At 40.4% G+C, this 26,877-nt stretch overlaps 1 protein-coding gene across 1 annotated transcript in view; it reads right to left on the minus strand.

Moving 5' to 3' along the window:
* The window catches only part of necab3 (N-terminal EF-hand calcium binding protein 3), a 39,201-nt gene extending 12,437 nt beyond the window's left edge, over positions 1-26,764 (minus strand). The window contains exons 1-5 of the mRNA XM_039008375.1: positions 26,514-26,764; positions 21,032-21,056; positions 6,780-6,888; positions 6,187-6,212; positions 5,924-6,021 (exon numbers count right to left, since the gene is read on the minus strand). Of these exons, the coding sequence (XP_038864303.1) occupies positions 5,924-6,021; positions 6,187-6,212; positions 6,780-6,888; positions 21,032-21,056; positions 26,514-26,633 (378 nt within the window). The 5' untranslated portion in view covers positions 26,634-26,764. The remainder of the gene's footprint in view (positions 1-5,923; positions 6,022-6,186; positions 6,213-6,779; positions 6,889-21,031; positions 21,057-26,513) is intronic.
* Positions 26,765-26,877: the final 113 nt, after the last annotated feature.

Genomic DNA, 26,877 nt, shown 5'->3' on the forward strand with positions numbered 1-26,877 from the left:
TGAGAAATTTGCAAACATTTCTCAAAATATGTTTTCACTTTGTCATTATGAAGTATTGTGTGTAGATGGGTGAGGGAATTTTGAATTCAGGCTGTAACACAACAAAATGTGGAATAAGTCAAGGCAGGTATTTCCAAACTGTGGTACGCGCAATGCCGTCGCAAACAACTGCATTCGTTATCAGTTTTATGCCCTGCCTCCAGTCCACTTACCGATATCTGAACAAGAGAGCCTCATCGAAATTGCAACCAGCAGTTCTGTGAAAATGTAATTTAATAAGAAACCACTGCCAGATTTCTGGATTGGGCTGCGCTCAGAGGGGTACGGGACTATAAAAAGTTTGGGAACCACTGAGTCAAGGGGTATGAATACAAAGGGTGGCTACTTTGAAGAATCTAAAATATATTTTGATTTGTTTAACACTTTTTTGGTTACTACATGATTACATATGTGTTATTTCATAGTTTTGATGTCTTCACTCTTTTTCTACAATGTAGAAAATAGTCAAAAATAAAGAAAAACCCTGGAATGAATAGGTGTGTCCAAACTTTTGACTGGTACTGTATATATACAGATGTCGGATCTTAATTTGAGCCAGTTTGCTACAGCAGGAAAATAGTCCTGCAGCAACAGGACATTTCAATAATTGTTTTGTATGGATTGATACATTTTTCGTCAGGGCAAATCAAGTCTGACAAAGTGGAATTTGCAAACTTTACAATTTTTAACCTTGAATACATTATTTTGCATTCACTTCTGACAGCACTATCTGGAAATCTACAATCGACACTTAATCGAATCCCAGCCTGTGTCCTTTTTTGAGGAATTTCACACACCAAAAATGAGCTAAATTGATCTTAAATGTGCTTAATGTGAACATGTTACAGGGTGCCAGGTGTCATGTGTAACGGTGTGTGACAAGTAACATCGTAAAAATATTGTTCATTATACTTTTATGTTTTTTATCACTTCACTAGCTGAGAAAGCCTGCTGTGTTCTCACCGATCTCTGTATGATTCTATTGGTTTTATTTTTGTAGGTACTGAAAATGCCCCATGGCGCTATGAAATGGAGTTATCGAAATTGAGTGTGCAGTGCCTTGAATGTGTGCTGTGTTTTGGAAAATTGCAACCTATGGAGAAAACATTTTTTTATCTCTTCCTTCCCTATTCTGAATGCATTCAGTTGTACAATTGACTAGGTATCCCCCTTTCCCTTTCCTTTCCAATGTTTTCTTTCTCCCTCCCAGCATCCTGTACACTTCAGGAGTAAGGAAGAATTTTACATGTTTTACTTCATCTCTCTTTCTCTCAGAGTTGCAGATGTTCTGTTGAAAATGGGTGATTTATTCTTTTTATCTTTTTATCTCAGCACTGCACTGAAAGAAAGAAAATAATTCTACAGTATTCAGTTGTAACTCCACATGGATATAATACATGCTGCTCTTTCTATAAGATCTGTAAAATACATTATGTGTCTCCTAATAGGATTGCTGATATAATGTAGGACCAGTTTTACCTTTTAGATCATACTGAATACGATTGTATGGATAGGCGGGACCTGATAAATCAGCATTTCTACTCTGAGAATATGGGACCAGCGCTGTGGAAAGCATTTGATTGAATGTTATCAACACCATGGCTGTAGAGACACACTTTAGTGTTCACCCCCACTTTAGTGTTCCAAGAAGAGACATATTAACTAGTACTGAGACATAAAGAGGAGTGTTGATAGGGTTTGTCCTGAAGTCAGTCAAGCTAAGACTGGGGAAAGGCAAAGTTGATCCCAGTACAGCCCTCAAGGCAATAGCTTCTCCTTGCAGTGAGTCAAAACAGACATTGGGCAGAATAATGACGGAATGGAAAAGGCAAAGGGGGACTGTGTGTGAGAGAGAGAGAGAGAGAGAGAGAGGGAAGATAGGGAGGGTGGGAGAAAGAAATAGCTACATAGAGAGAAAGAGGGATAGATGGGGAAAGGTAGGGGTAGGGAGGGTGAACGAGATAGGGAGAGAGATATATAGGGAGGGGTGGAGGGAGAAAGAGGTAGATAGAGAGAGGGAGAGAAAGAAACGATAAACAGCTTTGTAGCTCTGGTGCAGTTCTACTATCTCTAGAGTATGTTTGACGTCAGACAGTAGGAGTGCTGGGGGGGTTCATGTCAGCTTTGGTTATTTTCACGTCATTCTCCGTTCACAGTTGAGATCACAATCTTTATCTGGTGTGTGTGTGTGTGTGTGTGTGTGTGTGTGTGTGTGTGTGTGTGTGTGTGTGTGTGTGTGTGTGTGGACGTGTTTAACTATTCTTGTGGGGACCAGAAGTCCCTACAAGAATAGTAAACAAAGTAAAAATTGACCAACTGGGGACATTTTGTTAGTCCCCACAAGGTCAAATGCTATTTCTAGGGGGTTTAGGGTTAAGGTTAGAATTAGTGTTAGGGTTAGAATTAAGTTAAATATTAAGGTTAGGAGCTAGGGTTAGTTGTAGGGTTAGGGTTAGGAGCTAGGGTTAGGTTTAGGGTTAGGATAAAGTTTAGGTTTTTGGGTTAGGGTTAGGGTTAGGGTTAGGGTTAAGGTTAGGGTTAGGGTTAGGGTAAGAGTACGGGTTAGGATTAGGGTTAGGTTTAGGGTTAGGGGTTAGGGAAAATAGGATTTTGAATGGGACTGAATTGTATGTCCCCACAAGGTTAGCTGTACAAGACTGTGTGTGTGTGTGTGTGTGTGTGTGTGTGTGTGTGTGTGTGTGTGTGTGTGTGTGTGTGTGTGTGTGTGTGTGTGTGTGTGTGTGTGTGTGTGTGTGTGTTGTTACCATGGTCACATCCCTCAAACCCATTACATAGCCCAAATACCGTGCATTCAGAAAGTATTCAGACCCCTTCCCTTTTTCCAGATTTTATTATGTTACAGCCTTATTCTAAAATGGATTAAATCAAACATTTTCCTCATCAATCTACACACAATATCCCATAATGACAAAGCAAAAACAGGTTTTTAGAAATGTTTGCAAATGTATTCCGAATAAAAAAATATAAATATAACATTAACATAAATATTCAGAACCTTTACTCAGTACTTTGTGGAAGCACCTTTGGAAAAAATAAAAACAGAAATATCACATTTCCATAAGTTTTCAGACCCTTTACTCAGTACTTTGTTGAAGCACCTTTCTACAATTTTATTATAGTCAACGTGTAGTAAATTCAATTGATTGGACATGGTTTGGAAAAGCACACACCTATCTATACTGGTCCCACAGTTGACAGTGCATGTCAAAGCAAAAACCAAGCGATGAGGTCGAATGAATTGTCCGTAGCGCTCCGAGACAGTGTACCAAAAAATGTCTGCATCTTGAAGGTCCCCAAGACTCTTCCTAGAGCTGGCCGCCAGGCCAAACTGAGCAATCGGGGGAGAGTTCCTTTGTGGAGATGGGAGAACATTCCAGAAGGACAACCATCTCTGTAGCACTTTACACCAATCAGGCCTATATGGTAGAGTGGCCAGATGGAAGCCACTCCTCAGTAAAAGGTACATGACAGCCCAATTGGAGTTTGCCCGAAGGCACGCGTCACGTCTGGAGGAAACCTGCCACCATCCCTACGGTGAAGCATGGTGGTGGCAGCATCATGCTGTGAGGATGTTTTTTCAGTGGCAGGGACTGGGAGACTAGTCAGGATCGATGGAAAGATGAACAGAGCAAAGTACAGAGAGATCCTTGATTTAAACCTGCTTGATACTTGATTAAAACCTACTCCAGAGTGAAGGTTCACCTTCCAACAGGACAACGACCCTAAGCACATAGCCAAGGTAACGCAGGAGTGGCTTCCGGACAAGTCTCTGAATGTCCTTGAGTGGCCCAGCCAGAGCCCGGACTTGAACCCGATCTAACATCTCTGGAAAGACCTGAAAATAGCTGTGCAGCGATGCTCCACATCCAACCTGACAGAGCTTGAGAGGATCTGCAGAGAAGAATAGGAGAAACTCCCCAAATATAGGTGTGCCAAGCTTGTCGTGTCATACCCAAGAAGACTTGAGGCTTTGCTTGGTCATTATGGGGTATTGTGTGTAGATTGATGAGGGGGAAAAACAATATACTGTAATACTTTTTAAAAAATAAGGCTGTAACATAAAAAAATGTGGAAAAAGTCAAGGGGTCTGAATACTTTCCGAATGCACTGTATATACTGCTGTCCCTTAACCCAGGGTTTCCCAAACTCGGTCCTGGGGTCCCCCCTGGGTGCACGTTTAGTTTTTGCCCTAGAACTACACAGCTGATTCGAATAACCAACTCATCATCAAGCTTTGATTATTTGAATCAGCTGTGTAGTGTTAGGGGAAAAAAACAAAATGTGCACCCATGGGGGAGGGGGACTGAGTTTTGGAAATAATGCCTTAACCCACCCATTCACACTGCTGTGTCACTATAGCAATACCAACACAAATGGCACAAAGTGGGGATGGGGAGACACAGCATACTGTACCATGGACCAATCAATAATGTACATCTGTATCCGTTCACACAAGTTGCCTAAATCTTTTCACAGCATTTTCACTTATCATTTTTGAAATTGAAGAACAACAAAGCTTAGCCTGATCCCAATATCAAGAATTAGATGAGACTGATGAAGTGTACGCAGTGGTATCGATTAAGTCTTATGGGGGGGTTATTTGATGTTGATCTGAACACAGTGCTTATTAAAGCAATAATTTCACTAAGCTCACCCAGGGCTCCAGTCTGCCTCCGTATGAGCTCTGAGCAGAAATCCTCTATAAATTGTACCAAATTAACACCGTTCTGCTTCATGTCTTAAAAATATTATTACCAATTCTCTTTTTAGTTTGTTTCTTCATAACCAAGCATGATTCTTTGAAGTAATGTCTAGTTTTGGGAAGCAATGCCCAGTTAACCCAGGAGGCTGGTGAGGGGAGGACGGAGTGGAATGGAAATGGAAACCATGTGTTAGATGTGTTTGATACCATTCCATTTATTCTGTTCCAGTTATTACTATGAGCCCATCCTCCCCAATTAAGTTGTCACCAGCCACCTTTGCCCGACAGAGAAGGCAGCCATGGTTTTATATGCTTTACTTCATGCTTGGACCCTGATAGTAGTTTAAACTCTTGAAATGCTAACTAAAGGGTGTGACCCAAGATAGGCCAGAAATTACCAACCAGAAGTTCTTTGCTGGGTTTGGAGGGGATTCTGCTTTAAGAACTTCTGTATTTACAGCACCTGTCCAACTGGAGATATGTTGGTCCTCATACAGACACCACAGTTCACAATAAAAATACCTGACTTTGTGTCATGGTTGAAGCTCAAGTGTTAGGGAAGGGTCCCTGCAGGTTACAGCCCGTTGTTTTAAAATGCAGCATCAGTGTGAAAGAGGAAGAGGACCCAGTTGTGCAGATCCACTTTCCATACTGTCATATCACTGTCACAGCTGAGCAATCTCAGACGCTTCAAAAGGTAACAAAAGCCTATCCAAAATCCTACTGGGGAAAAGGGGTGGTTAGATTTTTTCTAATTGTCATACGCAGATAAAGGCGGACCAACTGGCTATTATCTTGCTGCTCACTTTATTCTCAGTAGACATCAACAAATATGTTGCTTGAAACATATGTAATGGCGAACGGTAACAACAGCAAAATGTAATGGAAAGAGATGGTCAAGTGAGTTCCTTTTACCAAATGAGTTCTGCAGTTCTGCAAATGAGAGGTGCAGTTAAGAATCCCAGACAGTTGATTGTCATTTTAAAGAGATAGTTCAGCAATATTAGCGTTTATTGGCAGTGGCTAGTTTAACAAAAGCAAAGTGTGGATCTCAGTCACACTTTGTTCATAGACTATTTTCGAGGTAAGGAAACACATATCTAAATATGTCATTTCACTGAACTATCCCTTTAAACATGCTGTACTGTATTGGCCACAAACCTCTTTAGTTTTGTCCATGGCCTTCAGGATGGCGACGTTCAGCTTCTCCAGAGCAGAAAGGACGTTCAGATATTCCCCCAGGTGGGGAGAGAAGTATTCTGGGGGTGGATATACAAAGAGCTGTCAGGTACAATATTGAATACACATAGGCCTTTGTAATTTAAAATCCAGTAAAAGACGGGATTAGATTATGGTAAAGAGCTTGAGAGAGCATTTTGACAGCACAGAGTCAATAAAAACAGAGAAGAGTCAGAGAGAAATACCTGAGAGTTTGTCTGTGTCTAGGTTGCTGAGAGGTAGGAAAATTGGCGGAGGAAGAAGACGACAAAAACATTAATGGAATCAGGGAAGACCAAAAGTCTCATCAAACCGCTTTAACCTTTTACTGTAGTGGGCTAAATCAGGATCACACAAGGTATTTCTTGGTAGTCTAAAACAAATCTACTTTGAAACAAAAGTATACACTTCACACACATGGTTATGGGCGTAAACAAAGAAGACACCTATACCATGCCAGATATAGAGTTGAAATGTATTCAATTTTGAGATTGGACCCCAATATCACACTTTATATACATCACAGAAGAATGAAATATAACAAAACGTCATTTTAACAAAATAATTAAATGTGGTGACATTGAGTCAACGTGGAAAACTGATTGGATTTGCAAAAAGTCCTCAACTTTTAACCTAAATCCAACGATAGGTTGACATTTTTTGTGCCCAGTGGGTACAGATTCTATGCTCCCTTGATGAAATATTGACACATCCTCTTTGAAGTGTAGACGTCCTGCCTGTGTGGCAGTTACAGATGGCGACTGAAGAGGATTCCCAGAGGCAAATAAGACGCACTCACTCAGTCTGCTGCCTGTCAATTGAGTAGAACAGCTCCTGCATCTGCTCTGGGGTGAGGATACCGTCGGCAAAGTGTGACTGGAACTCCTCCAGGGATAGCTTGCCGTCGTCTGAGAGAGGGAAACCAGGGACACATTAACTACCTACTGAAACAGAGAAGACGATAAAGGAGTATTCATGACTCACTCAGTTTGTTCAAGACTCAAGTTACTGGAACTAAATAACTGTGTTGGGTTCTGAGAATATGAAATATACTTATTCATGTCACTGAGGGAGAGAGGGTAATGTATAACGTTTACAGTATGTCAGGATATGTTATTGTTAGCCATTAGGGATCCTATGGGAGGGATCCTCTGGGAGGAGAAGAGACACAGTCTTGTGTTGAGTGCAGGGAAGTGATCACATGTGGCAGGCATTGATAAGGGGAGAGAGCCATGGATTAAGGGAGAAATAAAGTTTATTGCCCGTATCACTTAGTGTCCTGCCTAGCAGTAAAGAACAATGTTTGTACAGATGTGTAGGAGGAGACTCAGGAGGAAGGGTTAAATAACAGTGCTTGTGTGAAATGTTGTTGTCTAGTGCAGCTGTATTGATCCTCTGGGAAATTAAACTTGGTTAAGCTTTCATAGTGTCCGTAGAGTTTTTTACTCTGAGAATTAGAACCTAACACTGTCTCAGTGAGTCGAGTGCACTATATAAATTAAGTACGGGAATATCTTTCTTCACGCCTGGCTTTATCTCAATTAAGTGATAATGCCCAAGAAGCTGGTGTTTGGAGGATATATTTGCATGGGTATTCGTCTCGGGCCGACAAACTGTACCAATATATCCGACAAACACCAGGTTCGAGGGGATTATCACTTAATTGACATAAAGCCATGCGTGAATAAAGAGCATTATCACTTTTATACAACGGGTTACGAACATATTCAAATAATTATTGACATATTTTCATTAAAAACTTTATTTTGATGAAATTATTCATTCTATTTCAACCTTCCTCGAGATATAGTCCCGACACAAATCTAGGGTTGCTATCCAAGCCAGTTGGTCGTTACGTCTTTTTATTCTAAATCTATGGACACGACCCAGTCGTACATTCTAAGTGTTCCGTTGTCATGATGGCTGGCAACGTTGTTATCCCTTGCTTGCTAGCTAGCCAACTTTGACTAATACAGTCATGTCAAACAGTGAAGCCAGAATAACAGCAAAGTAGTTGCATTTGCATTTGTTTAAGCTGTTTTCTTGTGATTTTTTTAGGATACATCCATAACAATGAGCTAATGAGCGAATTTCGCCTGGCATCCAACATTTGCTCTCTCGCTAAGCAACTGTTCATTTTTTTTACATTTTACATACATTTTAGTCATTTAGCAGACGCTCTTATCCAGAGCGACTTACAGTAGAGTGCATACATTTTATTACATTTACATACTGAGACAAGGATATCCCTACCGGCCAAACCCTCCCTAACCCGGACGACGCTATGCCAATTGTGCGTCGCCCCACGGACCTCCCGGTTGCGGCCGGCTGCGACAGAGCCTGGGCGCGAACCCAGAGACTCTGGTGGCGCAGCTAGCACTGCGATGCAGTGCCCTAGACCACTGCGCCACCCGGGAGGGATAGCCAACTACACAGCTAACACAATCACTTCAAACTGAAGATGGAATGACAGCAAACTAGCTGCATTTTGTGTTTTTCTATTGACATTTCTTTGTATATCAATACAAATGATGCTGATTCATGAGTTCCTTACCATAAGACAGCTGAAGTTCAAATTTCAATATTGAAACAATGTTGCAAATGTCGGAGACAGACAGCAAGGTTATTACATATCTCCGCTGTTGAAAACCAAATGCTAGTCTAAAAGAAATGGGAGATAATGTCTAGATGCTTTTTACAGTGTAGATCTATATAGTATATCAATCGCCTGTCTGAGCTGATGAGACAGCGGGATGGAACAGAGGAAATAGGCATTTCAACGTCATAGACTTAGCCGGGGGTAACGTGTGGAGTAGACATCGTCTGAAATGCGGTTTTAACCAATCAGCATCCAGGATTAAACCCACCCGTTGTAAAAATTCCAATTATTTCACATAACTCCCTATGCTGAAACAAAATATTCAGAAGACAAAACCACTGTTGTCAACGGCAACCCTTTCTTAAGGCAATATTTGCTTCGAAGAGTTTTTCCTCTTGAAACTGAAGTATGCAGAATTCAGATTCTTTCTTTGTCTTCCCCTTTCTTACTTCACAGTACATCAGTCTCTCATCTTCTCCAATGATATGGAAGAAAGAACTTGATCATCAATTTAATTATGATTTACATTTGACAATCCCTTTGATTCTCTTCATCTTCTAATATTTCAACATTCTCTTATAGTGTAAAGACTGGAGACGAGCAGCAGGTACGGGGAGTTGACATTGAATTAGGAACAGACAAAGAGCAAGACAGGAACAGCGTCAGCACACGGATACACAACAACCAACGACAATCAATGCAGCAACGGGGAACAGAGATGGGGAACTGACAAATATAGGGGAGGTAATAAACATGTGATTGAGTCCAGGTGAGTCCAATAATCGCTGATACGCGTGATGGGGAAAGGCAGGTGTGCGTACTGATGGTGGCAGGAGTGCGTAATGCTGGGGAGCCTGGTGCCTTCGAGCGTCAGGGAGGGGGAGCGGGAACAGGCGTGACATATAGTCTTAAAGAGATTGTTCACATGTATTGCCTGTCAAAATAAAATTAACATACAAAAGTAAGCTATCCCTTTAAGGTAATGAATATGCAGCCATGTAACCATGTCACAAACATTTGCCTGTAAAGCAAAGTTAAGTACAGTGTATTCCTATGGTAAGTCGTGCTGGTGGCTCTGCAGAGAGCCTGTGGAGGCCCTGGGGGACAGGCAGGCAGAGTGTGGGGTGATTAGAGTGGTCTGGGCTCACTGACAGGCTGACTGTGGATTAATGAGATCTATCCACAAACTCCAACTACCACTAGAGACCTAGCTATGAGAGAGATAGAGATCCACCAGTCAAAAGACATCAGACAGGTAGGACAACAGTAAATAATAACATATGTTAGGAAATTTGCCATCATTCTGGCCTAATGCCATGTCATGAATTTAATTAATGAGGGCAAGTCACTTTAAATAACCATAATGTCATCCAAGTGGGCTTCATTTATGAAATTATATTGTTAATCTTAATTTCTTATACACAACAACATTTGGAAATGCTGCTTTTAGAACATATGAGGAAGAAATATCTTTTAGCTCTGGGAGAGGAAAAACGTTTGACACAACTCGTACTAGAATTTTTTATCTGGTCAGATTGACCTCAAATTGTAAGAGTAACGTAACTGACAAATAAAGGACCAAACCAATTTCTTCAAACTTCCTTAGTATTCCAAACGCAAAGCCTGCTCTATTTCATTCATGGAAGTACAGTAACTGCTTAGGGAGAATGCTAAATGTTCTGTTTTCAGGTTCTTCCCGTGTACAGGTTTCACTAATATATGCTTCGATCTCTTTGTTCTAGTTTCACACCCAATTACTTACCTAAATGTGTAATCAGACAACATATTCCAGATTGCACAATATGCAAGCATATAGTGATGGGCTATACTGCTAGCATGATTAGGTGACGACTACTGTTATTTCTCCCTCAAATCAAGTCGGCCAAGCTACACTGCACATCTTAGGTTTACTGTCCCATCACCAAGGGCAGTGAAGAAGAAAAAAACGATTCAGTGCTTGGAAGTGGAAGTAAAAGGTGTCTGTACTAACTTTAAATATACTGTACATTAACAGTGTTCATATTTTTAAATTCATTTTCTAAAAGAGGCACCAGTACTGTTACAGAAGCAGAAGAACATTAGTAGTGCCCGTACTCTGGACCGGCGTGGACCGGCTCAATTCAGGCACTGCCCATATTTCAATCTGCCAGGTTTCTGCTAACTGATGAAGCAAGCTGTTTGAGAACAACTGCCATCACTCATCTGTCAGAAAGTGAATTGTGATTATTATTAATAATGATAATAATAATATTATTATTTTCATTATACAGATAATTTTAAAGATATTTTTTTTTTTTACAAAAACAAAAGCACATGTAGTTCTTGGGCTGTCCAGGTCACATCCAACTCTGGTGGGCTGCACAAAGGTCTAGCCTGGCTACAACAGTCTCCTGAAAGTCAATCAAGAAGAGCCTTCACTTTCCATCCTAAGCCCCCTCCCCGCCACGCCATTCTCAGCTCCTCTGATGCCCTGAAGCAGGCTTGAGTAGGGGCGAATCAGTGGTCACATCCAGCAGTAAAATCATCAGGCCACCCTTTGTCATTACCAGCTTCTCTGCCGACTTCATGGGTAGATACTCCTCAAACAACATGAAGCACCCAACTGGTTGAAGCCTATGCCCATTAGATTTTGCTAGGGGGTACACATCAATAATTGAGATAGTCCATCCTGGAGTGAGCGATGCACTCAAAATTACAACAATCCTCTGTGTTCTCCAAGCACGTGCCATCTCCAGGTTCAAATAAAAACAAACGCTAGTTAGAATTGTCAATATTGTACTGTATTCAATATACCGTTGAATCAATATATAAATAATCAATCATTACTAAGCTAACAAAATAAAAAGTTGATTCAATATTGTTGTTATAAAAAAACACAGAAAAACACATTTGCAGGAGCTCTCTGCCTAGCTGGCCTCACGGCGCCATGGCAACCTATAATATTAAGGAATAAATTAATTACATTTCCTTTCCTTCAAAACATTTTGTGGCTGAAAAGTCTATATTAAACAACTGCTGGTAAGAGTTCCTGGAGAGCTATCCTCCTGAAGGTTTTCGCTCCAACCCCAGTTGCAATTTACCTGATTCAACTTATTAACCAGCTAACTATTAGAATCAGGTACGCTAGATTAGGGTTGTAGTGAAAACCTACAGGAAGGTAGCTCTACAGCACATATGTCAGAGTCAAGGCCCGCGGGCCACATCCGGCCCGCGAGAAGGTTTTTTACGGCCCCTGGGATGATCTTGATTTATTATTAGAACCGGCCCGCAGACCGCAGCAAGCCGGCAGCCCGCAGATCTTTTACACGCACCAATACTACATTTCCCACAATGCAACGGTGACGCACCGAGCAGTAGGCTGCTTCATTTCAATATTTATTGGCACAGCAGTCGTCAGCATCACAGTAAAATTAACTTTCAGATACCCATCAAAAATGGCAAAACGGAGGTGGGAGTCGGAGTATATGTTCACGGAGGTAGCTGGAAAACCTGTGTGTCTTCTGTGTGGAGAAAGTGTGGCGGTACTGAAAGAGTATAATCTGAGACGACATTATGAAACGAAACACGCGGACAAAAACAAGAATATGGACATGGAACAAAGGCTACAAAAGGCAGAGGAATTAAAACGAGGCCTCAAATCTCGACAGGCTCTGTTCAAAAAAGCCAAATCACAAGGCCAGGCTGCTGTCAAGGCCAGTTTTATTTTGGCAGAAGAGATCGCTAAATCAGCCCGGCCATTTACGGAGGGGGATTTCATCAAAAACTGCATGATTAAAGTTTGTGACGAAGTTTGCCCAGAAAAAAGGCAACTCTTTTTAAATGTGAGTCTGAGCAGAAACACCATTGCCGAGAGAGTAGACCAGTTGTCCATCAATCTAAAAGAGCAGCTTGTGAAAAAGGGAAAAGATTTCATTGCATATTCCTTGGCTGTGGATGAGAGCACCGACATTTCTGACATTGCCCAGTTGTCAATTTTCATCCGCGGAGTGGACTCCAGCCTAAGCGTGACAGAGGAGTTTTTGGCTTTACGTCCTATGCATGGCACAACTACGGGGCATGATTTGTATGAAGAGGTGTCAAGATGTGTAAATGAGATGGAGCTGCCTTGGGAAAAACTCGTGGGTTTGACAACCGACGGAGCACCTGCGATGTGTGGACACAGGAGCGGACTGGTGGCGAAGATACGGGAAAAGATGCAAGAGGAAAACGCGACAGGTGAGCTGACAGCTTATCATTGTATCATACACCAGGAAGCGTTGTGCGGTAAAGCCTTGAAAATGGAGCATGTAATGAGCATCATCACGCGCACAGTTAACTTTATCAGAGCCAAAGGTTTGAATCACCGCCAGTTCAAGGCATTTCTGACGGAGTTAGAAACGGAGCATGGTGATTTGCCTTATCACACAGAGGTGCGATGGCTAAGCCAGGGAAAGGTGCTTCAAAGATGTTTCGAGCTTCGTGAGGAGATTTGTCTGTTCTTGGACAGCAAAGGGAAAGACACAACACAACTCCGAGACGAAATGTTTCTGTGTGAAATGGCTTTTCTGTGTGACATTACGAGTCATCTGAATGCAATGAACTTGCAGCTGCAGGGTCGGGATCATGTCATCTCTGATATGTACAGTACAGTGAAGGCATTTAAAACCAAACTGACTCTGTGGGAGACGCAGATGCGGAAAGAAAATTTGAGCCACTTTCCCAGCTGCCAGACCATGAAAGAGAAGCTCTCTACCAGTGCGTTCCCGAGCGCACAGTTGGCTGATAAAATAGGTATGCTTGCCGCTGACTTTCGACGCCGATTTGCTGACTTTGAAGCACAAAAAAGCAGGTTGGAACTGCTCGGTAACCCATTTGCTGTTGACGTGGAAAGCTCACCACCAAACCTCCAAATGGAGTTGATTGACCTCCAATGCAATGATGCACTGAGGGCAAAATATGCGGCAGTGGGTGCTGCGGAGTTCGCCCGTTTCCTCCCCGACACAATGCCCCAGCTGCGCATCCAGGCTGCTCAAACGTTGTCTATGTTTGGCAGCACATACCTGTGTGAACAACTGTTTTCTTTGATGAACCTGAACAAAACATCACACAGAAGTCGACTTACTGCTGAACACCTCCACTCAATTCTGAGGATTTCCTCAGCTCAGAGCCTTACCCCGAACATTGATGAACTTGTGGAAAAGATGGGACACCACCAAGTATCACCCTCAACCTCAAACAAGTGAACATTACTGTGCAATCACATATTTAGAGTTTTTACTCAGTTCAAGTTTAAAAGTTAAAGTTTAATATTTGTTTTCACTGCATGTTACTTCTCCTTAAACAAAGTGTTGTTTTTGATTAATAGATTTTTGCACTTTATTTTATTGTATTTCAATCCAATTATATTTTAAAAATATTTCAGTTGAGTGGATGATAGAAAATTGCTATTATTGTTTTTTTCTTTGAAGTAAATTTAGCCCACTTTTGCTAAAATAGAAAATATAGGCTACTGATGGTGCCTTGAATACCGGTTTCTTTCATTTAATGTTCATGTTATGGGGATTTTTATATAAAGGAAATTTGTCTTTTGTGTCTGTTGAAAATTAAAGATTACTGACAGAGCCATAAGAAAATATTGCTTTATTTATCTGATCATATTGGAATATATTTGTTAGGTTTTCAGTAGGTTCAATTAGGTTCACTAGACTATATGCGTCATTTAAAAATTTTTCAATGAACATTCGAACAGTCCGGCCCTCGGCTTGTAGCTAAATTTTTTATTTGGCCCTCCGTCCATTTGACTTTGACACCCCTGCTCTACAGGAACAAGGTTGGAAAGCCCTGGCATAAATCAAAGCAATCCCCACTACAACACTGTGTCTCTAACCAAATCCTACCAGAAACACATTTCTTTGAGGGTCTGCTAAAGTAAGGCAGACAAAAACGGATTCTCAGAGTCTGGACCAAAGCAGCACATTCAATAATTCATAAGCCCCATAACCAGCCTAGTTTTAAGGGGACACTAGATATATGAGTATCATAGCCAGAAAGCTTAAAGCATCTCATGTCCCAGTATACTCAAACTGTCAACTGGAATTGGTGGCATTGGCAACTCAATTGTCCTTCCTTCACCAATTGATCAGCGACCATCATGAAAAAGCTGCACTAATCCATCCTTATTAGTTAGTTAACAATGTCTCCAATAAGAATCCATTATAAAGATGAGTCATATTTACATGAGGAGGTCCTATAGGCTAGTCATTTTCCATAGTTTCAATGTACAGTATAAATGTTGGTTCCATAAAATACTCACAACCCTTTAAAATGATGCATGTATTGTAATCTAAGAAGACAGACAAGCATGTGTAGTTCAGTTTGAATCTTTATTGGGAAATAGAAATCGGAGGGGTAATCTACAGAGTAATAACTACTAACATGCCATTATAGTTTTTTTTTATACAGTGAATGCATTTGTGATAAACAAAACAACCAAAATCACTGATCACTTGCCTAAAGTTTTAACTTTTTCAACTTTGGTCACAAGCTATCTAGTCACCAATGGTTAAACTACTGAATGACTCATTGAGTCTCCTCCAATAGAAAATTATACATTTTAGGTAGCTTGGCCACTGTGTTGTGTGAGCAACCCATACTAGATTGTCACCTCTTTCTCAGAGACCACTGATACAGGGCAGTTTCCCAACCCTGTGGAGGTAGAGGAGGGGCTGCACAATCCCAAAAATCATAGTGATGGAGTCAGAAATACAGAATGAAAAAAGCCGCACAGCCTCCTCGAGGACATCATACAAAGTCATAAGTACCATCTCAGGGAGGTAATTCACCATCATAGCCACCAGGATAATCCAAATGATCTTAAACGCTCTCATCTTCATGCTGTTTGTCCTCTCCCTCTCTCTGTCCCCGTCTCCCAGCCCAGGCTGTTTCAGAGCCCTGACAACTGACAGGCAGCAGAATGACACCACAAACATCAGGATGAGGTCCTGAACCAAGATAGCATAGTTGAATAGGCTTCTGAGTAAAGACAATTTAAGCGGAACCATACAGAACAAAGAGGACCCAAGCACAATCAGCCAGGCAACACCACAACACCCCACCCTGTATCTGAGGGGTTTGTATTTCAGGAAGAAAACAGGTCGGACCACAGCCAGGTAGCGCTCCACACAGATGCAGCATTGAAACAGAGGTCGGCCAGTGTGCAATAAACCAATTGAAAATGCCTCAATATATGGAACTGCAGTTGTTTGGATGAGCTTGCAGAGAAATCTGACAAGAGAAAACAGGCAGTAGAGGATTTCAGACACGGTCAGGTTGAGAGTGAAGAACTGTGAGGCCATCGTTCCTCCCGCTCCGGTCACTATTAGCCACAGGACGCACACATTGGTGGGGAGACCCAGGATGATGTTGATTGCACAGGAGGCAGTGGAGATGTGTTCTAAATGATCAGCTACTGAAGAGCTGTTTGTCTCTGATTTATTCATGTCTTCCCCTTCTGTACTGGTGTGTGAGCTTCGATATTCTTCAACGATAAAGAGTTGTCATTCTGATTATTTCCTGTTGCAACAGCACAGTAAATCAGACAATCAAATTAACCAGGGTTCAATTCCATTTTAAGTCAGCCAATTCAAGACATGCATCAATATTAGCACAACATGGTATGTGTTATTGTCACTCAATAACTACATTTACATGCACACAACTATTGTGAATACTCAAATTAATGTAACAGTTTGATTAAAATGTTTACATGCTTTGCAAGAAGAACGATCTCCTTAATAATCCTGTTTACATGGACACATCTGATAATCAGGCTACCTGATGGAACTGAAAAATACAGAAAATCATCAAAATAAACGTTCTATCACAGCGACCAATTCCAATTTGTTGTTGCTAACGATAGCTAGTGGCTAGGTGACTAACACTAATGTTAGCTAGGTAGAAAATGGTAACGTTAGCTAGGTTGCTAATGTTAGCTAGGCTAGAGGTTAAGGTTAGGAGTTAGGTTAAAGGGTTAAGGTTAGGGTTAACTAACATGTTAAGTACTTGTAAAGTAGCTAAAAAGTTGTAATTAGTTGCAAGGTTGACTAATTAGCTAAAATTGTCCATGATGACATTCAAACACACAACCTTTGGGTTGCTAGACATTCCTATACCCACCCATCCATCCTGACCAGCCACTCGCCTTTTGTTTTTGCCTTAAATAACCTTCTGCCTTAGTATCCAAACGTAACATATGATACTAATTTGAGTGTCCTTAAATGTATATTTACTATGTTACGTCTAGTCTATGAGACCAGGTTGAATGCACAGCAGGAACTCTGATTAAGGTGTTTACATGTCCTTTTATTCGAACGATTGATAAACAAATCTAGGTGTTGTAATCGCTGTATGCTTACTTTGATTATGACCTCACGCCGATTAAGATAATCAGAATAAGGTGTTTACATGACTAATGCCATACTCAGCCTATTCTTGCCATAATCAGTTTAATATAAAATGATTAGTCTATCTATTGAAATGAATCAATTCAACAATTATTTCACTGTTTCTCATTGTTTCTTACATAAAAAACTAAGTCAGAGCCAAAATGAACAAACCTGAATGGATGAAGTTCTCTTCTTGTCTGGAAAGTGTAGAGGCTTGAGTACAGACAACACACATGCCCTCACCCACACACCTGTCACACCTGTAAATTGATGCTGCCCATCAACTCATGTGATGGACAACATACACCTGGTATGCAAATACATCCATTGGCTATGACAACACTTAGTGACATTAAGTATGATTCAAGAGAATATGTCGTGCCGTGTGGAATGTGTTATGAATACTGGGCCCCGACCAGAGTTTCTGCCTGTCCAGGTCATATGAAGTTAATCCTTTAATACATTTTATACAGCAACTTATAATTTGAAAGATATCTTCCAACCAAAATACAACCTTACATTATTTCTCCACTTACCATGGCTGTAGTCGAATCCCCAATACTTCTTTTGAATACATATTTATTTCAAACAGAAATAATATTTGATAGTCATTTTGTGTGTAGTCAGTATCACCATAGAGTCCCATTCATCCTGAAAACACCTTTAAAAAAGCACAGCAATACAACAGTACAAGGTTTTTAAGTGTTTTTCTATGTACTGAGGTAGAAAGTCATGAGTGAGAGGGGTAGACATAGATATGAAGCCGCAAGCAGTGTTTGAACCCATACCATAAGTGGCAATGCGTGGTCCAGAGGCAGCAGCACTACACTAGACCACTAGACCAGACTCCGGTAGAGAATCTAATGTTTTGATGTATCATAAAACAATTCAAAAGTGGATTTAACAGCAATAAAGTAAAATACCTAAGTAAGCAAAAATACATATCCATACACTGTCTTAGGGATTTGACCACAGCCAAGTACAATAAGTGAACAAATGTATGTACGTTTGTATTTAAGGGCATTGTCATTTCAATAGACATCTATTTTTATGCTCATAACTGGATTTTTCATGCAAATATGCACAAGTATTTCAAGTTAGGATTTGTCCATAGCTAAGTCTCTCTCTTTGTCTTCAGACTCGATAATATGCGTCTCAAATGGCAAGTCCCTACATAGTGCACTAGTTTTGACCAAAATAACTGCACTATATAGGGACTAAGGTGCCAGTTGGCCCTCAGAAAAACATGTCTAAGGCACCTAAGGCATTTCGTTAAAGCCCTTCATTTGATGAGCAGATCACTTTAACTGTTCACTTTATCATAGCCCAATTTAACAATCCTGAAAAAGTGGACCTCATCCTGTTAAACACATTATGATATTGCATTGGATCAAACCGAGAAAATGGCGGATCGTTGAGCTCCTTAAGAAAGTCCATTATTCATTGCAATAGCATAGGGAGAATGACTTGCTATGGCAAGTAGCCAGCTCTCATAATGTGGTAAATCTGCAGTGCTCACGGCGTATCATGGCGGCCCACTTAGTGTTGCTCAGAAGCATACATCTTCCTCCAGGGTGCGCGGCTCAGCGAGTTAAATGAAAACCATGGAAGGCTTTGTTTTACTGCAAATTGAAGATAACTAGTGCAACACACACACACTCAAGTTCTGTTTTTACAGCAAAGTGAAAAAAGCAACTCATTTATGTTTTTTCGGGAGGATAAAAATTCAGGTTGTTAAGGAGCTAGACAGCATCCGACATGTTAATGTTAAATGCTAGGCTCATTATTGCAATGTATTCCATACCAATGTCCAACCCAAGTCACAGGTTTAGTTCACTACTTGCTACAAGATGCTGCTCTTCTGTTATCCTACAGAGGCAAAGAGTCACTCTCTGGCAGAGACGGGTCAAATCTATAATAAGGCAAGAGTCCATCTTTTCTCCTGGACGTCAGTATTGTACATTCTCTGCCTCTCCTATACACAACAGCCCATCTCACTGACCAGCAAAAGGGCATATTTTAGGGCTGCATGTCTTGAATGACATGATCGACCAATGGGTTTGTTTCTGTGATTCCTCGCATCCTATTTGCCTCCTTCTCTCCATATTGGAGGAGAAGATCCAAGGTCCCTCCGCCCAGGCCTTCTGCTGTAATGCATTTTGAGAAGGAGGCGAGAAGAGCGGTTGCGAGGAATCCAGGAAAGACAAAATAAGAAATAGCCCAAGTGAGATTCGCGAGTGTCCTTGGATGACCTTTGCTCAAGGGAGTATGTATTGCATCATTAACACTCTGTTATATAACAACGCTCTCCAGATAAAGCTGTCCTGCGTTCATACATGCATTAATCACCATCCTTATTACATTTCACATCCCATTACGCTCTAATGCAAGGCATGAATAAAACATGAGGAAACACAAATGCCTATTTGTCACTGTAATTTCCAAAAGCCAAACGTTTCAATGTGTTGTCCCCGTGGAGTTCAGTGACAGCACTCACTTAAAGACTTTATGTTTGAATCACAAATAAATCAAGTTAAAACAAATCTAAAACCAGGGAAACCATTTTGTTTAAAGGTGTTGGAACATGGCTGCTATAGTCTAGTATGCTATTGGTTTGTGCTGCATTTCATTTCACTCAATAACTGTTTCAGGTCTATTTCTGTTGTTTTTCCAACCATGTTTCTTTCTTCCATGTTTGCACAAGATATGACAAAGCAACAGCAAATGATCTGTCTGGGGTTTTCCGATAACAGGTCAAATCTCAAACAATACAGTCCAAAAACACCAGAACCAGAAGTAGTGTTCTGGTTGTTTTCCACTGACAACTTATACAACAGACTAGATGCCTGACTTGAGCATTGCATGGTGGATAGGCTCAGTCAAGGGGATCCACCGAATCCCTGAATCTCCACAAGGCCTGCCCTGTCAATCCTCATGTTTCATACATAAAACCGACCGCCCCTTTGCCATCGCTGCAAGATTTTGCTCCCAAGTCTGAGAAAGATATCAGCAAAGTAGATAGATAAGGCTCTGCTGCTTTTGTATCTGATGAACAAGAATGAACATTACCCGATGAACATTACCCTAGGCTTTAGATTTTAATCTAACCAGTCTCTCAAAACGAAGTTATCACAGTCCCTCATTTGCTGTGCCTACAATAAACTAAAATTGCTCCTTTAAGATCGAGAGCCCCAAACAATGAAGGATGTTTTTAATGATTGGTAATATCAAGAAGAGCGTTAGACTACAGCTTTTTGTTCTAATTCAAGATTTTTCAGAAATCAGTTATTAACCATTGCATTTTAAACCCTTGCTAATTCTATTTTCCATTTTGATGATAATAAGACAATATTACCACTAACCAACACTTACATGAAGTACTGTAAGAGTAAACCTACTGAGTCACCAGACTGGTCTCATAGATTAGATGTAACATACTGTAGTAACCGTAAACCTGGGACAATCAAATTAGTATGATATGTTACGTTTGGTATGGTTACATAAGGTTACATACGTAAGGAAAAAACGAAAGGAGGGTGCTACTTTGAACTACTTAGCTAACTCTTCCCCTAACCTTAATTGAACCTAACTCCTAACCCAAACCTTCACCCTAACCTTAACCCTTTAACCTAACTCCTAACCCTAACCTTAACCTTAACCCTGGCCTTAACCTTAACCCTAACCTTAACCCATAAACCCTAGCCTAGCTACCGTTAGACACCAAGCTAACGTTAGCCACAAGAAATTGGAATTCGTAACATATCTTAAGAATTGCAATTCATAACATATCATACGAATTGTAATTCGTAACATATCATGCGAAATGGATGATGGACATCCACAAATGAATACATACATATGAAACGTAACATATCATCCTAAATGGAGAGTCTCGGATTTACAGAATACTACCAAATGCTCTGAGACCACGTTGCAGACACATACAGTTTATGCAAGGAGGCCATTTGAAAAACTATGAAAGCAAATCCTTTGTGCGACCATCTTATTAATAGCATAAATTGTACTCACCATTTTTGTCTGCACGGCGAAATATCTGGAAATGAAAAAACAACAAACATTAAATCAAACAATCTACATAATTCATGTTTAAAGCAAATAACAACACTGTGAAACATGCAGTAAAAGTGGCACAAAAAATCTGGAAAACTGCATTGTGTGGAAAATTGTACACAAAATATAAGGGTGAGATTCTACCTTGACAAATAAACCAGGATGGAAAAGAACTGTGGGGCACGTTAGGAAGATAATGTATTTATGATTCAGAGACCACGTATAATATCATAATAAATGTTTTGGCATACTGCGTTGGTGCACAAGAAAACATTAAAGATTAACTATAATATCTGCAAGCATTTTTTTTTATATCTGAGAGAGATGTCATCTCAGGAAATGATAATCGGTGACATAAATGTTTAGCAGGATGCAGCTCTGGAGGAAAGTTGGTCATTTGCTAGGCAAATGATTCTTGGTCATTTTGAGGAACATTGGTCTTTTACCAGGCAACACTGTAATCGAGCTGTTCCGGAAAGGTTGCCTAAGCACTCAACCTGGTCTCAGAGCAAAACGTATTAGATTCTGTGCCATTCCATTTAGTATGATATGCTACTTTACGCTGGGTTACATTACATTGCCCTACCAATGTAATAGCGGTCGTACAATATGACACGAATTGTAGGATGTATAGTATACTACGTCTTGATCTCACCAGTTTGCTTTGACACATTTAGTATGATATATTACGTTCGACTGATTTAGCATGATATATTACGTTCGACTGATTTAGCATGATATATTAAAAGTTGTCTGTGATGAGATTCAAACCCGCAACCTTTAGGTTGCTAGACATTTGTGTTATACGCTTACCCATCCACCCAGACCAACCACCCTTCTTTTGTTTTCGCCATTAAGTAACCTATTGTCATACCAAACGTAACATATCATACTAATTTGAGTGGCCAGGATTTATGTCGGCCAATGTAACGTAACCAAATGTAAAGTAACATGTGATACTAAATGGAGTGGAGCTGATTTTGTCAAATACAATACTTTTCACTCTGAGACCAGGCTGAAGCACCGCAGGGAAAATATTTGCACAAATGAGGGCCCGAATGTTGTCTTAGCACTCTGGTCCAATCAGGCCCTTCATCAAGTGTTACGTTGGTGACACTTCGTCCAATAAAATCAGCTCTATAGCCATTGAAACTCCTATGTGTATTTAAGTCAGTACAAAATCCACTCAAAGACCTAGAGTCCAATGGTTGGCTGAGTGCAGCATTGAGAGCTTTGCACACAGGTTCATAATGGCTACCTATCAAACACACTCGGCTGTGGAGCCAAGACATGCACTGCTAGGTGTCCATTTAAAACAACATTTTACCTTCATTCAAGTGAGATCTACTGAGCATCCCATAGTAAATAACTGTCTCATAAAACACCTAAGACCAGCTCCTTAACTCCCAACATTGTTCAACTCCAGCTTAATGGTTGGTACCCACTGGGCACACACTGGTTGAATCAATGTTGTTTCCACATCATTTCAATGAAATGACTGTGAACCATTGTGGAATACACATTGAATTGAAGGCTGTGCCCAGTGGGTAAATTCTAATGGTTGATATGTCTTGCTAGCTAATTTGGGGTGCCTATAAAGCATATGTCAAACTCATTCTGTGGAGGGCTGAGTGTCTACAGGTTTTCGCTCCACCCTTGTACTTGATTGATGAGTTAAGGTCACTAATTAGTAAGGAACTCCCCTCACCTGGTTTTCTAGGTCTTAATTGAAAGGAAAAACCAAAAGCTCGCAGACACTCGGCCCTCTGTGGAATGAGTTTGACACCCCTGCTATAAGGGTTGAGTTTAATTTCAATTCAGTCCGTTCAGGAAGTAAACTGAAATTCCAAATCCAATTTCCATTGCTTTTCAATGAGGAATATTGTAATTGTAATTATAATTTCAGTTTGCTTCATGACTTGAAGTGGAATTGACCCCAACCCTGGTGCATATCTCTGTAAATTACATTTGAACTGTCCTATAAAAGGTTGTCTAAGCATCTCACAGTGCAGGTCTCAGAAACCTCCTGTGGACATTTTTGTCCATGTCATGAGGGGCTGATATGGTATCTACCAACTGACCCTCAGACATTCCACATGGTGACAAACTGTGAGCCTGTCCTGCTGATTCTTATCCAGGTCAACAGATTATACCCCAATGTAGGGTTTTAACCACACACACAACATGAGTCCTTCAGATGGAAATATTAAGCTCGAAACAAAAATTGTGTTGTGCAACATGTCTTGAAGCTTGTTTATCATAAACTCTTACTAGCCTACTCAGCAAAATGTAGTGAACCAACCTGGAAACCTTCAGCGCAATGTGCATCACCGCCAATAAAACCATAGCGAGAGGCAGAGGAAACTATTCAATCTGTATCGCGGAAGTTCAGAGTGTGATTGAAATTTGAAAGCAATGTCTCAGAGTTTGTGGAGGCTGCATTTCAGGTAAATGCTGCATGTCGGCTCAATCAGAATTACCTTTAAATTTCCATCACGCAATCTGTAACGCTTCAGCGATAGAGATTGAATAGAGCCCTTAATCAACTCGAATGAGTCCTTTGAGAAGAAGGCAGAATAAATAAGTAGGAACATTTCCCTGCAACACTGTACTGAGAGTGCAGCGTCGTTCCCTCGTTAAGTCGGAGGGAAAACTAAACGAGGGGGAAAACAACCACTGTAAGCATCAGGCATAAAGAGTTCCCACATCCACCTGGGGGGGGGGGGGGGGGGGGTGTAGTTGATGAAGCAATGACAGCATGTGTCATTCAAGTGAACTATTGTTCTGCCAATTGCACGTAGGGGAGGGGACCATACACAGATGCATGAAGGCTTACACGTAGAAGTACAAAGGCTTACACACTGAAGAAGGCTCTTTACTGTAGCCAAAATGTCTGTATACAATCCCATCCCCATGTGCAGTGAAAATCATTTTAAACATGAAAAACTGAATCAACTCTTGCTACATCTTTTGTGTGCAGACCTAGCCTACAGTACTATTTATCTTTAACATATTTATACTTAATGGTTTTTACACACCTACTAACCCTTTGTTCACTTTTTATTAGTCATTATCATTAGCGGAACCCTAAGCCCCAATTTATTGGATAGTCCCATATAGATTGTCTCTAGTCTACATGTTCAAATGTTCAACAAACTATCAAATTTAACTCTAATGATATGCAATAAATAGCTTGCTAGTGTTAAGGTTGAAGCAGCAAAATGTGACAACTGTGAAGGGCCGTGAAGACTTTCACTAGGCACTTTGAACTTATTGTCCACAAACCCTAAGATATCATTAACGCCCCGTCATTGTAGGCTATTTGTTGGGCTTGGTTTTATTATTTTACTCTTACTGTTGCTGTCATGACAAAAAATATTGTTGTTTTCTGTTCTGGATATAAACTGAGGCGTGACTCTGGGTCCCTCAGAACTTGCTTCTCCTTTGTGGACATCGCATTAAATCTCTGGTTGTCGATCTCTTCTTTGGTTCAACACACACTGTAGACTCAACACAAATTTCCTGGATCAATCCATTTCTAACAGACTTTGGCGTTACCGGCAGCCAGATTGTAAACACCTCCTGAGATGGTGACAGAATTGTCCAGACCACATAAACTGAGGTGAGACAGTTTTGCCTTTTGCATTACTGTGAGGGTTTTTCGGCTTCAACTGCTTAATCTAGCTGGAAAACAATACATGTGTTGATACAGCAATAACAGCATGTGTCATTCAAGCGAATTGTTAGTTCTGCCAACTGTGCTTTAAATGGTTTGGTCTTCGTCTAGCTGGAGAACATTAAATTAGCAACCTTGTCGGGTTTATATGGTTAGACGTCAAGCACAGATTGTTCTATGCATGTAAACTGCTCAATGTGCACTCATTAGGATACAGTACTGCAGGATAGATGAACATCCACTACCCACCCATAGAAAAGGCCTTTAGGAAATGTTGCTTCTTTTTTGGAGATGCCGTCTCATACATTACAGTGGACTCAGTGAATGGGAGTCGATTGCATTTCGTCCTTTAATGTGCACTTATACTGCACTTACTGCTCCTGTTATTGGCCAATTACCTGCCTCAATAAAATGTGGAAAATGCTCATCGTTCTATCCGATTGGAGGGATATCTGGCTGAGGCAACAAGACAGTCATCTTCTCTTCATCATATGCTTATTACGTAATAGCCTACCTGTAGGCTAACAATTAAAATACACAGGCAAAAGTTCTCCATTGGTTACAATATCATGCTTTTCACTCACTATAGGTATATTTATTATGTAATAGCCTTCCTAAAGGCAAATATATCATCAAAATGCGTATGCAAAAGCTCTCCATCACCTAATTTATTGAAATCATATTTTATTAAGAATTTTCTGTTACTAACCAGAACAGTGTAGGCTACATTCCCCTTAGCATGAACTCTATAAAGAGATTGAACTGGTTTTACTGCGGAAAAGGGACATGAAGGCAATGGTGTACTGTAGGCTGGCTATTTTGTACATTATTCATGACCAATAATTCTTGCTACAGGCTTATCAGAACAGGCTACTCTTTTTTCGTTTACATCATTAGTAACATTAATAATGAGCATTTTTATGCTGCTGGGGCAAGCATGACCAATCCAAGCCAAAGTCTGGGTAAGATGCCTCAACAGACCATTGTCAATCGAGGACAAGTTAATGGCAGTAAAATCCAAACACTTCAGACATGCAAGGTTTCCATAGTCCTCCTCTTTCACGTGATCTACTATAAAAACATATCACATACATTTTTTTTAACAAAAACGACAATAAGGAAAACTAAACAAAGAAAAAAAGCATTATGTCAAAGATGATCTTGAATTAGTGAATTGGCTAGTATTTAATTAATTAATTTATTCCTTTGATCATCCGTTCATTCATTCTACCACCAATATCATGACCCTTATGACCATGTGAGATCCAACGGTAGGCGAAATTATATGCTATATATATATATACATAACAGAGCCTATAGCCGTTTTTTGTTATAGGTCATAAAGGTCATCGAGCAGATGTGTTAATTAGATGTGAGATTTCGTGGTATTGTTAACAGATGATTTTCACACACTAATGATCTTTAAACACCCCTCGCATTGGTATCTAATAATAACATGAAAGAGTGCAATAAAGGCAATTTAAAATCATTATAGCATTATTTGATATCATTTCTAACGTATTTTTTTGTTGGTTCAACAGATTAAAGCTAGCCCTACATTAAAATAGACTACTTTTATATGTCGACCTGCAGCATCTTTGAACGCTTTGACAGCTGCCTGGCATATAATATCAAAGTGCATAATGACCACATTATGCACTTTGACCACATGATAACAAATTATGTCAAATGATGCGACATACTCAGTAAAACGCTTCCATTTTTTTTTTTATATTGACGATGGATGCAGACTGGGCTACTTACATCTTGAAAGATAGAGATTCCTTGATTTTGGTTCTTCTGCTGGAGCTGCTGCTGTTTCCTGTGGTGGTCATGTTTAGCAGACTGAAGACATATGGTGATCATTTCTGTGCATGCCAGCATCTTGAAAATATTTTGGATGATATGTATTAACTCTGAATGAATGACAGTCCTTGGTCCTGGTTATGATGACCGTGGTCTATCCTCTGATGCTGCTCATATGACGATAGACTACCGCCTCGCTTTCTGTTCGAGGAGGCTGCTCTCCAGTTTGCACATCAATTTGATTTGACAACATAAGAAACTCCGGCCCCGCCTTTCCACTGTCACGAGCGAATTGCTATTGATGAAAATATATGTGGAATGC

Source organism: Salvelinus namaycush, chromosome 14, assembly GCF_016432855.1.
Source record: "Salvelinus namaycush isolate Seneca chromosome 14, SaNama_1.0, whole genome shotgun sequence".
Classification (NCBI taxonomy): domain Eukaryota; kingdom Metazoa; phylum Chordata; class Actinopteri; order Salmoniformes; family Salmonidae; genus Salvelinus; species Salvelinus namaycush.